Here is a 13,417-nt window from a genome sequence, read left to right as displayed (position 1 = left end):
CATGGGTACTAACCCTGGCACAGACAGAGGCTGCTTGAGATGGCTGATGGCATTGTAACTTTTTCAGTTTTATACCGATGGTGGCATCCATTCATTTAACTAACACCATTTTAATTCTTCTCTTAAAAAAACCTTGTCTTTCTCTCTTCCTCTCTCTAGATTTATGGTCAATGTGACATGGGATGGCAAAGACCTGTCCTTCACTGAGGAAGGCTATCAAGTACACCCCAGGCTGGTGGTGATCGTGCTGAACAAGGACCGAGAATGGGAAAAGGTGAGTGTCCTGCTGTGTGTGCTGACCACGGGGAGGGGGCCAAAGCATGGGCCACACACAGGCTCGAATTACTCCTTTCTCAAAACATTTCCCATTGAGCTGCTCCAGATCCCATCCCCCAGCCAGGCGCAGACCTTTCTTGGAACAAGACAGACAGATATTAGGAGGTACAATTGGAATGCTTTCTCCGGGTGAACTGTGGCGATTGTGTGTTGTTCTCAATGCTGGGTTCTCAGGTCTCAGGAGGAAGGGTCCTTGAAGGACTCAGGCCAATTTAAAGACGGTCACATTTGTTCACATCGTTGCAGTAGCTAGTGCTGACTATGCTAGCAATGGTTACTCCGGTTCACCTAAACCTCATAATTGTGCATCACGTTTATACGCTTTGCCGTATGGATAAACCTTATATTTTCATTTACATAGTATTTTACTTTAAATCAACCCATTTCCAAAATTTAAGTGTATCACTTCCGTAAAGCATAGGTTGGAGAGGGAAATTATATTTCTTGTAAAGCACATTTTCTAGTACATATATATTAAGTATTAAAAATATGAAAAAATAACCATGTAGGAAAAAATCATCTTGTGCACTGTACAGGCATGTCGTGGGTCAGAGGGAAGACTTCACAGGGTTTTCAAATCATCCCGTGCGGAAATGACAAGAGCTGTCCCAGTCACACACTATCCTCCCCTATAATTCAACTCTCAAATTAGTTGTCACAATATCACATAAAGAGCAGAATGAAAGAGACTGCAAATGAAGCCTATATTGTTATCTTGTCTTTTTTTGACAAGCAACGCATGGCCTCCAAACTACTTCAGCAGCTTGAGATTTATCTTCACTTGGCACATCAGACAGAGGCCCGAGAAAGCCCGGGGGTAAGGAAATGCTGGGTGTCGTGTGGGAGCCATAGTGTAATTAACTAGGGTCAGAAGAAAGTGCTGTGCAAACGGAAGCACTGACTTTGGCGGGGTGTGTGGGAGTCAACGACAGATTCCTAGAAGGGAAGATGAAGCTTTGGAAGGTTTCACACGCTACATCCAACAGCTACAAAATACACACTTCTTCAAGTGCACTTGGAAAATGCACCAAGTGGACTGCTTGTGGGACGTAAAACAAGTGTCAATATATTTAAAAGGATTGTAATAATGCACAATGCATTCTTTGACCACAACAGCATTGAAATAAAAATTAATAACAAAAATGTATCAAGAAATGTATCAAATGTTTGGAAATTAAGCAGTATACTTCTGAATTACCTATGGGTCGCAAAGAACTCAGGAAGGTATTAGAAAATATTTTGAATGGAATGATACTGAAAATACAATATATTAAACAAAATTGGAAGAATAAGAGGGAAATTCGTAGCTCTAAATGCTTATAATAAAAAAAAGGAAAGTGTAAAGTCAGTGATTTACACTTCTACATTAAGAAGTTAGAAGAGCAAAAGTTAACCCAAATGAAGTAGAAGGAAGGAAATAAATGGAAGAGTAAAAATCAACAAAGTAGAACACAATGTAGAGAGAAAAACCAACAAAGCCAAAAGCTAGTTCTTTGAAAAGATTAATAAAATTCATAATTCCTAGGAAGAGTGATCACACACCAAAAAGAAAACACAAATCCTAATAACCAGTACTAAAAATGAAAGAGAGGATATCACCAGACATTACAGATCCTAGACATTAAAATTATTTTTGAAAATGATATAAAATTTATGCCAACAAATTCAGCAATGTAGATAAAATGAGCAAATTTCTTGAAAAGCCACAATTTTCCAAAACTGACACACAAAAAAATGGACAATCTGAATAGTCCTAAATTTGCTAAGAAATTGAATTCATAACCGAAAACCTTCCCATTTAAAAAACAAGAAAAACTCCTGGCCTAAATGGCTTTGCCATGAATTCTATTAGACATTTAAGAAAGAAATAATACCAGTCTACACAGTTTTTCAACATATTAGTAATCATAAACCAGCAATATATTAAAAAAGGCTAATACTTTGTGGATAAGTGATGTTTATCCTAAGAATGCAAGATTGGTTTAATAAATCAATGTAATTTACCATATTAACATAATAAAGGAGAAAATTATATGGTCATTTCAATAGATGCATAAAAAGCATTTGACAAAATCCAGAATTCATTCATTATAAAGAAGGGAGATGTTTCAATTTGATAAAAGTTACCTATGAAAACCCTATAACTAACATCTTGTATAATGATGAAATAATGAAAATAGATCCATAAATATACATTCAAGTCATTTTGTTGAATAATTAAGATAATGAAGGAAATGAAAGTCTTTTTAATAAATGGTGCTAGATCAAAAGGATGTCCATAAAGAAAAATGGAAAAATAAACCTTGACCTCACACTATACACAATAAATAACAAAAATAAATTTCAGACTTAACTGTAAAAGCTAAAATTATAAAATTTGTAGAAGAAAGTATGAGAGGGCATTTTTGCGATCCGAGAAAGCAGAATGCAAAAGGCATGAAGCATACAGCAAAAATAATAAACTAGACTCCATGAAAATTTAAAACTTTAACCTGTATATAGACACTGTTATAAAATGAAAAACTCAAGCCACAAATTAGGAAAAAATATTTTAAAAAATATATAAAACAAAGGACTCATATTCAGAAAATATAAAGAACTTCTATGAGTCAATAATGAAAAGAGAAAAAACAGAAGTGGGAAATGACCTAAACATGAAACCATGTTTAACATGTTGTCATCAGTGAGATGCCCACTTAATAATGCCCACTTAATAATGGCTAAAACAGAAAAGAATGGCAAGTGTTAGAAGGATAGGGAGCTACTGAACATCTTATATATTGCTGATGGGAATGTAAACTTACAGCCACTGTTGAAAAGTGTTTGACAGCTTCTTATAAAGTTAAACATACAAAAACCTTAAGATCCAGCAATTCCACTCCTGGGTATCTACTGCAAAGAAACGTAAACATGTACCCAAAAAGTAATATTTGTATAAGAAGGTGCATTGCAACTTTATTTATAATAGCAGAACATCCAAAAGAACTCAAATGTCCATCAACGAGGAAATGGATAAACAAATTATGGTCCATTCATAAAATGGAATGCTGCTCATTAATAAGGAATGAACTAATAATTCCCACAACAGTGTGGATAAATTTCAAAAACTTCGTGCCGAGCAAAAGAAGACAGACACAGAAGGTTAGACTGCATGGTTCCACTGAGGTGAAGTTCAAGAAGAGGCAAAACTAGTCCGTGGGGTTAGCTGTCAGAACAATGGCCACCTCGTGGGGGAGGACCAGCAACAGGGCGGGGGCACAGTGTTCCCTATCCCGGACACTTGCCAAAACGCGTCAGACTAACACATGAGATCTGTTTATTTTATTCTATGTCATCTCACCTTAATTTAAAACAATTTTTGAAATGCTTCAAATTGACATACCCAGTAGAATTAACTACCAGTATTTACTGAATTTCATATTTAACTCCCAGACATGAATACTAACTATAACAATAATAACCATTGTTGCTATATTGAACACCTACTCTTATTTTTCCTTTAGCTGATACACCTAAGCACTGAGTGACAACTTCATTTCTTCATTCATTCAACAAGTGTTTATTCAGTGCCTACTATGTGCCAGGTGCTATTCTTAGGGCTCGGAATCTATTAGTGAGCAAGAGAGACAAAACAATAATAATTTCTGTACTCACGGAAGTTAGATTTTAGTGAGTGTGTAGGGCGGTGGGGTGTGTATTTTTGTGATACTTGAGAAAAGCATTGGATTCTAGTTAACTGTCCCTAGTTTTTACCTCCTCTTTCCCCTTTGGCATCCCCTATGGCCCACCTTACCACCCCACCAGCATGCTAAGTGGGTTCCTTTATGCATCTGGGACTTGGACCACTTTTTAATTTATTTTTTTGCCTGTAATGCTTTCCTGTATCTTCATCTTCTTTTACTCATCCTTCAAGTTCTGGTTTGTTGTTGTTGTTTTCATCTTACATATCCAAAGCCAAAATGCAAGTTATTCATTTTTTTTCTTAATAGGAAGTAGAGAACTTGAGCCTCTCTGCCTATGTTGTTGAGTTTGGGTTATTTTTCAACCTTTTAAAGTTCCACAATCTGAGGATCACCTTTGGAGCTGTAGAATCATTCTCCTTGGTTGGATTTAACCAGTCCGAGTCTGGCCTGCCTCACACCTGTGGATTTTTTGTGCTGCTTTTGGACCTTGCCAGGGAGCGTGTTCACAGGGAGGCCACTAACAGCAGGTGATAACATTGCATAAACCAAGGCTGCCCTTGATACCCTCTATTACCAGATACAGAAAATACCCTTTTAAGATTTTGTGTGTCCTCTTTCAAATTCCTATTGAAACGTAGTAATTTCCCAAAAAGGCAGCTTGGGGAATTGCTGCCGAGTTGAGCTTAGAATGCATAAACGCTTCCTATAGTGAGTCTATTCTCTTGGCACTCAGGGGATCCAGTGTTTCAGAAATAACTCCTTGTGCTTCTGTCTCGAAGAAAGAGGAAGCCAGTGGAGCAGGTAAATACCAGTCATGTTATCCTAAAACCAGCCCCCTGAGCAGCACCCACTGGTATAGCAGGTCAGCAGAGGGGAAGGCCTGCAGAAGAGGGGAGCTGTTGTTCTGGGACTCAGAGGCAATTTCTTTTCATCTCTGAGGTCACCCAGTGGCGTCACTGGAAGCAGCAGCATGTAATGAGGTGTCTTAGAAAATATGACAAGCCCTTAGAGGGGCATTTGCTTCCTGCCCGGCCTGTGTATGTGGTTGGTGTGGATTATTCCAGTTCTATGCACAGTGCCTGCCTGTGTTCAGCAGACACAGAACTCAGTTTTCGGCAGGCTTTCTCGTGCAAATCAGGGCTTCTATACTTTTTGCCTCTTCTTTTCTTCAGTGATTTAGCTCTGCCTTGGAGCTTGGTGGGTCCACGTCTTCCCAGAGATGCTTGAAAAGAATACCCTGGATGCAAGCCAATTGGTAGCCAAGGCCAGTAAAAATAATACCCCCTGCGTACCATCTCTATGGCCAGCATTCCAGCAGGCACCAGGGCAGCTGCAAGGATGAGTAGGAAACTATCCCTCTTTTTAAGTAGCTCCTAATTGGGCCATCTCTAGGGAGAGAGGGTGAATTCGACAGACTTGGTCAGTTGGAGAAGTCGTCATGAGGGTAGAGTTGGGCCTTGAGTGATAGATTGGATTTCTCCAGGCTGAATCAATTTCTTACTAAATACCTGAAAAAAAAAATGCTTTAGGGATAATCCTTTTTACCATTTCAGGGTTATACTAGCTTTACAATGAAGATATATATATATGTGTGCGTATATATATATATGCTGTATATATCTCTATATATACATAAGACAAACTAGCTTTAAAAGCGATACATATTTAGAGAGACAGAGAAGAGGGAGAGAGATTTAAAAAAAGATTTTTAAAAGCAGTTTTGAAGTTTGGACTCCAAGCATAAATAGGACAAATCTCATAAATATTAAAGTAAAACGACCCTCTTATTTTCTAGAGAAGCCCTAATTAAAGATGATAGAGATGCCCCAGAAGACATAAGCTAGACCCATCAATATGTCTTCCTGAACGAGTGTCCCATTCTCCTCGCTCTGATTTGTCTGCTTCCCTCTTCATTCGCATCGCTCAGCTTGCATTCTTGTTGGTGCCCTTGGTTTCAGCTGCCTTGGCACTGTGATGACTTCTGGGCCCCTCCCCCAGCCCAGATCTCCTGCTCTCCAGACTTGCTTGCAAAACACGCCCGCATAGTTAGTCCACAGACCTCCAACTTCATCTTGTCCAAAGTCAAAGTCATCATCTTCCTCTCCCAAATATGGATATTCTCCTGCGTCCCAGCACAGAAAGCTTCATTCTTATTATCCCAGTATCCCCCAAACTCTCATATTCAGTTGTCATCTGCTCATGCGTGGTGTGTCCTGATGTTCCTGTCCCTTTGAACATTTTTCCCCCTCTGCCAAGGACATCTCTTCCATTGATCCTACATCTGGATAATCCAAAGTGGGTTGGGTCCTTTCCACTTCATTTCTACAGACCTGCATACTAACTCCTGAGGGTGTTACCAGTTTGTATTGTAACTGTTTGCTTGCATATTCATCTTCACTTAAACTAGAGACCTACCGGGAATAGGTGCTTTCATATGTTTCTTTGGCTCTGCCACAAGGCTTTGTTTCTAGTGCGTAGAAGGGCCTCTATACAATCTGCAGATAATGACGACTTCAGTCACCACTTATTAAGAGTTACTCTGCACCAAGAACTATGCTGAGAATGTTATATCCATAATCTCGTTTAATCATTTCAACAGCTCATCCAAAGTCAGTATTCTTACCCCTGCCTCATAAATGGAAATTCAGGTTTAGAGAGACTAAAGACCTGCTTTAGATCCTATGACCAGTATTGATGGAAGCAGGGTGTGACTGGAGGTCTGCCTGACCCCAAAGTCTGCGTTCCTAATCATTGCATCATACTGAATGACTGATAGTAGAAAAAAGGATGTTTTAGAGGAAATACTAAAGGAGTTCTGCCCACTGTTAGAATGACATCCACCTCCTCTTTCTCCTTGGATGCAGTAGATTCCACCCAAAACCACCTAATTGGAACTTGGGATAGAAGCACTTATCACATCTGGCAGGCCCTGTCTTTTTTGTTCCACAGCAGTTCCATTGTCTAATTTGTCTCATTAGAGAAGGGAATTATATACCCTGTCCTTTGTTTCTTGTGAAGTAGTTGTCAGATAAAGAATTCCTAGAACAGATATGATAAAAGAGATCTTGGAAAAAGCTAAGTTGGATCTCTGGACTGTATAGTTCTCTCTGCAGCATATCAACGTGCTATCAGATCTAGTGAGGCTTTCACCAACAATGGTGTATGCATGGGGTGCAATTAGGGGGTGTGATTTCTAATGATAGAGTGCTCTAACCCCTTCCCTTCTAAATCATTGTATTTTAACCACCCCTCCATCACTTTCCCACCACATTCAATCTAGAATGGCACAGTCTCCAGAACTTATGAGAATGTGCAGAAGATTTCAAGTGTGTGTATTTGGTTGTGTGTGTGTGTGTGTGTGTGTGTGTGTGTGTGTGTGAGATAATGAAAAGAGATATCAATAATCTAAAAAAAAGGTTCATCCTGCTAAAGGAAGTATTTATGCAAGCATCGTAATTGGCTTTTACACACACACTTTCCGATGATTATGTAAAAGAAATAATGGAGGAAAATTATAACTGAGAGCATACCAGTAAATAACAATTGATAGGACACTTAGGCAGACTGATAGAAAGGAAATGCATTGTTTACATGTTCTACAAGTGGACAGAAACATATTATGGCAGCCCACTGGTGAAGCCATGAATTCTGGCCGTGACTGAAAGAATACTGTTTGTTTGCTTTCACGTTTTCACTTTTTCCTTTACCATTACATCTCTGGTGCTCAATAGCTGAGACTCAATAAATATTCGTAGAATGGATGTGAGAAGGAATGAAAAGATTTTTTAAATCAGTTTTCCCAAATGAGGACTATCTTTTAGTGTGGTCATCCTATAAGCGTGGTCTGTTGGACTTCCTATATCAGAGTCACTACGGGAAAGACATAGAGGCCTTAGCCCTACCGCAAACCTCCAGAGTAATCGGTTTTGATTCTGCATATTCATACACTCCGCTAGTGATTCTCATGTCCCTTAAAGGTGTAGAACTACTCCTTCAAGGCATAGATTGAGTCTTTATAACCTTGACAAAACGGTTTCGTCTACGTCATCCTAGATATCAAGAGTTCTTGCTTCTTAGTCTTTGTGCCTCTTTATTCCTTTGCAATACACCGCTTAGTAGCAATGCTTAAGAGAAATGATAAGCGAGAAAAGGAGATAAGGAAATTGGAGTCTTGTTGCTCCTTGAGTAATCTCTGGGGAATGAGATAGTAACAATGCCAAATAAAATGTTGTTTGTGGATGTAGTTCAGTTCCTGTCACCTGATGAGCCCTCAATAAATATTGAGTTATTAAATGATTGTTTTTTTTTTTTTCAGTTAAATCTGTCCCCTGTAAATCTGTTTCCATTTATGGTTAAATTTTGGGTTACATAACCCTTTTTTATTCACACATTTATTCCATTGAACAAAATTTCCTGAGTACCTATGATGTGCAAGTCACTGTAGAGAGTTGCAATAAGACATGGACCAGCCTTCAAGGTCTTTAGGGTCTAATAGGGCACTCGGAGATTCTCATAACTACCAGACAGTGTGACATGTGCCACAAAAGATCCTCTGATAGTATTTAGAGAAGAGATGCGTTATGCATAGGCAGAAGGACCAAGGACATCGATACAGAGGACTTGGCATGTGAACAAGGTCTCCGAGAGTGAGCGTGATCTGGACTTCTGAACCATGCAGGAGGAGCACTGAAGGCCTGAGTCCAGAGACAGGCATGCTCAAGGCCCATTGGAGGAAGAGTGTTTGAAACGTGGCTGGTGTGGTAGGCAGAATTCTAAGAATGACCCCCAGTGACTGTCACCCTTCTGCTGTTCTCTCCTCTTGGAAGGTGAGTAGGACCTGTGAATAGGAGATGTCTTCCATAATTGTGACATTGGATAGCAAAAGGGGTTTTTCAGTTGACTTTGAGTTAAGCAAAAGTGTCAGGCCCTCTTAGGATGGGCCTAAGCTAACCACATGAGCCTTTTAAAATAGAGTTTCCTGCAACTCATAGCAGAAAAAGCAGTTAGAGATATTTGAGCATGAGAAGGATTTAAACTGACTGCTGGATCTGAGGATTGAGGGGCCATAGGACAAGGAATTTAGGTAGCCACAAAGAGCTGAGTTTAGTCCCTGGCCAACAGCCAGCAAGGAAACAAGGACCCCCATCCTACAGCCTCAAGGAACTGAATGTAGCCAATAACATCAAGAACGAGTTTAGAAAGGGACTCTTCCCAGATCCTTCAGCTAGGAGCCCAGCCTAGTTGACACCTTGATTTTGACCTTGCGAGACCCTGAGTAGAGAATATGGCTGAGCCCCACTGGACTTCTGACCTATAAATCCGTGAGATCATTAAGGGCTGTTGTTCCAGGTAGCTAAGTTTGAGGTAACTTGTTACATGACAATAGCAAATAAATACAGATTGTTTGAAGGGAAATTATGGGAATGAAGGACCATGCTGGAATTGGAATTATAAACTCCAGTAATTTATTCAGTAATCTTTGGGCAAGGGCAGGGTACCATTCAAGAACTTGAGAAGAGAAAACAACATAAAAATAATAGTAGTAACAGATTACATTTGTTTAGTATTGATATACTCTGCAGGATGCTAAGCATTCAGTTATATAAACTCATCTAATTTTCACAATACAGGTAGTACTATTACTCTGTTTTACAAATTAAGGGAATGAGGGCCAGAGAAATTCAATAACTTGCTCAGGGTAACAGAGCTAGTAAGTTGCAAAGCCAGGATATATGAACCCCATGAACTAGACTGCTTCTTTAAAAATAAAATGGTGTTTGGCATGGATCTTTGGGAACATTTCTAAGGGGCTATTTAAGTAGCTCAGGTTAAAGGGAATATCGAAATGAGCAAGAACAGTGGCAAGAGGATCTGAGAGAAATTTCAGAAACAGATTTGAAAGCTCATGGCATTGACTGGATGGTTTGCAAAGAGATTCATGACAGAGATGAATCAGTTAGATAAAAAAATTTAGGGGGTTGAGCATGGGTCTGTGCTTAGGCATTTCTGCATTGAGTATTTCCAGAAGAAATTTGCCATGCCTGTGAACGACATAGTTCATCTCTCTTCTCTCCTTCTACCCCTCTCTCCCTTCTTCTCTCTTTCACTTTTTCTCCAGAATCCACGTCTATAGTGAAATGCCTTTTTGTAAAATTGGTTTGGCAATATCAGTACCTTAGCAGAGTCTGTGAGAAATTTAATTTGTTTCCTTATATAATGATCATTAAGTTTCTCAAATTATGTGAGCCATAGAGAGGGAAAGTGAAGGCATTATAAAAGATTTAAAGTTCTCATCTCACCTCCCTAGAGTCATGATGCATAGTGACTATTTTAAATGCCCACACAATACAATATGTTAGGTCACGGTGAGGAAAATATAGTAGGTCTCACATCAAACTGAAGTAAGTGATGTCATCTCCTTGTGTGTGTGCGTGTGTGTGTGTGTGTGTGTGTGTGTGTGATGTGTGTTTCTGCCCTGCACTGCTTTGTTTTGCTTTGTTTTTAGTTGTAACATCAGCCCAACTCCAAAAAGAACAGCAGTTGAATCAGTGCTCTCCTGCAAGACAACATTCTGCTAAAATTTTTCTAGACTTGAGAAATTTAAAAAGAAACAATTCCTAGAAAAGACATCTGTATGGGAACACACATTGGTGGGACTGTTGATGACAAAGACGACTGATGATGGTGGTGGTGGTGGTGATGCCGTTGATGGGTGTGATGATCACGATGGCAGCAGAAGTCATTAGTTCAGCTCCTGTTATACGCCAGACACCATGCTGAATGTCCTCAATGCATTCTCTCACTTAAGTATTACAATATGCTCTGCATTTTCCCACATCTAAAAGGGAGATAATAATATTACCTACCTCATAGGGTTGTTGGGAAAATAAAACAAAATAATAAATCAAGTGCTTAGAACACTGGCTGGCACATAATAGATTATCGATAAATGCCAGCCCAATTATAATTGGAGTTCCAGGTTATAGGAGAGAAATTGGAAGCTACATGGGATAAACGATTTGCCCAAGGTGACAGTGGTGAAGGCAGAATGTGAGTCCAAACAGCATTACGATAGAGCCAGAGTTGAGGATCACATCATCTAGAGTATCCATCCCTACCCAGCCCACAAACCCAGTTTGTCAAGGAAGCTATCTGAGGGTGACGGGGCCATGATTAAGCTGACAGATGGTATAAATGTGAGACAAAAGCTGCACACGTGATAGTTTGCCATCACCATCAATTATGAAAATGAGGGAATAGATTATTTAAATGATTTCAAATGAGTAAATTATTCAAAGAGCCTCTCAGAAGTATTTCTAGAAACTCCTGAACAGACAGATGAAAACCATTTTTATTTTTCTGACAGGGTCATCAACTCATCTGTGTTGTAGATGAATGCAAAGCCCTGAGCTCCTCCGACAGAAGGAGAAAGAGAAGGAGAGTGGGAGGGAGGGAAGGAAGGAGGGAGGGAGGAGGAGAACAGCAGGCTTCAGGCCCAGTGCTGCAGAACACAGGCTGAGGCTACCATGTGTCATACAGGAGAAAGTTTTTTTCTGTGTTCCCTGGAACGCTAGATTCCTTCACAGCGCCACAGGGGTCTCTGAGTGGGTAGGGGTTACCGAGAGGGGATCCAGCTTTAACCAGAGATGATAGAGCTTTATCTGATATTGGTATTCTAAGTGAGCTTTCATTTGGGGGAAAGATATAAGATTTATAAAATAAGTTCGAAAATGAATAAAGGGGTTGACTTTGGTGCTCCTCTGAATATGATGCAAATAAATAGTGAGCTCAGGTTTGGTGAGCACCTATTATATGCCAAACCTTACCATGTTGGATTTCATATTTATTGTTTCACTTTAGCTGCATGATACCCCTGCGGAGCAGGTGGTATTCTCTGATTTTTGAGTAGGGAAAACTTGGAGATAGAGACATTTTTTATCAATAGCTGAGAAAAGATTCAAATTTAGGTCTTATGAGTCTCCAAGTCTGATGCTCATTCCACCGCTTACACAGTTTCTAGGATAAGTGATGGAAATTTTCATAAAGGACCTAGAGGTTCTCGTAGATAGTATCTGCCTCGGAAGTTGAGAGGAAGGGGGAAAATGACAATACCTAGCCCTTTAAATAAACTCAAATTTTACTCTTTAAGATAAAGAACTACTAACTGTGAATATCTGATCTGATTGAACTGTTTGTCCATTTATCCACCCATCCACCCAGCCAGTCATCCAGTGATCAGTCATCTAATAAACCATCTGTCTGTCTATCCATCCATCCATCCGTTTATCAGTCTATCAACTCACCTGACCAATCATCTTTCATTCATCATCCACTCTTGAACCTACTCACTCACTCACTACTAATCTGTTTGCCAAGTATTTACTGATTACGTATTCTGTGCCAGTCCCGTGGTGGGTATGGGTGAAGCAGAGATGAATCCCACAACACCCCTGACCTCAGCAAGCTCACAGTTTGGTGAGAGAGACAGAGGAATGATCTTTGAATCAAAACGTCGTAAGGCGAGTGCTCATAGTAGAGTGAAGCCCAGGGCACCGAGCGACAGCTACCCAGCCTGGGTGTCAGGACAGGGATGAGAATCGCAGACGTTTGAGGCCTCTCGCGATGTTTCTGCATTTCGCAGTTCATCTGGTTAGCAGCAGCTGGATTGTTTCCCACCCCACCTGCAACTACCAGACCTCAGTGGTTTGTCGTCTGGACGTGCTCTCTACTTCCTTAGTGTTGTCCCTGTCAGTTCGTTATTTCCCCGCTTGCAGGCTGATGGTGCAGACAGGAATGACATTTGTCTGTAAGACAAGAGACAGAACAGTGAAGTGCTCTACCCCAGCATTCTGCTTCTGGCTACAAGTGGCTGTGTCAGGCTGCCTTCTGGAGCTGCAGTTTGGTTTTCTCAACTGTGCTGTTGGCAGCAGAAGCTCCACTCCCCACCACGCTGTTTTTCTTGGCATTAGAACCAGAAATGGGTTGGGCCAGAGGGAGAAGCAGAGATGGAGAGGGATTAAATATTCCCAGTGTTGATCTCTAAGCTGTGGAAAATTTACTGTGCTTTCTAGATTCTGAAGATGAAAGAATTGGCTACCTGATACCTCGAGGTAATTACCCACATCTAATAAAATAATTAATAATAAAAGTAATAATTACTGTCTCCTAGTTATAGCTTAGGGGCTGTATATTCATTACTTTGATCTCTTTTGAACAGACATTCAGCATAAGTACTGTCACCCTTCTCCCGAGTTTATATATAAAGAAACTGAGGCTCTGAGAGGATTGGTGACTTTCCCAACGTTACAGAGCAAGTGGCAATGTCTAAATACCAGCTCAAGGCTGTCAGACGCTAAAGTCCATTTTATTTCGATGACACCATATGGTAGAGGTGGGGG

At 40.1% G+C, this 13,417-nt stretch overlaps 1 protein-coding gene across 1 annotated transcript in view; it reads left to right on the top strand.

Annotated features, from left to right (window-relative positions):
- Positions 1-13,417, top strand: part of GRIN2A (glutamate ionotropic receptor NMDA type subunit 2A) — a 365,059-nt gene that overhangs the window by 258,789 nt on the left and 92,853 nt on the right. The window contains exon 5 of the mRNA XM_006910879.1: positions 160-274. Within this exon, the coding sequence (XP_006910941.1) occupies positions 160-274 (115 nt within the window). The remainder of the gene's footprint in view (positions 1-159; positions 275-13,417) is intronic.

The sequence above is a fragment of the Pteropus alecto genome, unplaced genomic scaffold, assembly GCF_000325575.1.
Source record: "Pteropus alecto unplaced genomic scaffold, ASM32557v1 scaffold34, whole genome shotgun sequence".
Lineage (NCBI taxonomy): Eukaryota > Metazoa > Chordata > Mammalia > Chiroptera > Pteropodidae > Pteropus > Pteropus alecto.
The sequence above is the reverse complement of the archived record's forward strand: the minus strand, read 5'-3'. Positions and strand labels throughout refer to the sequence as shown.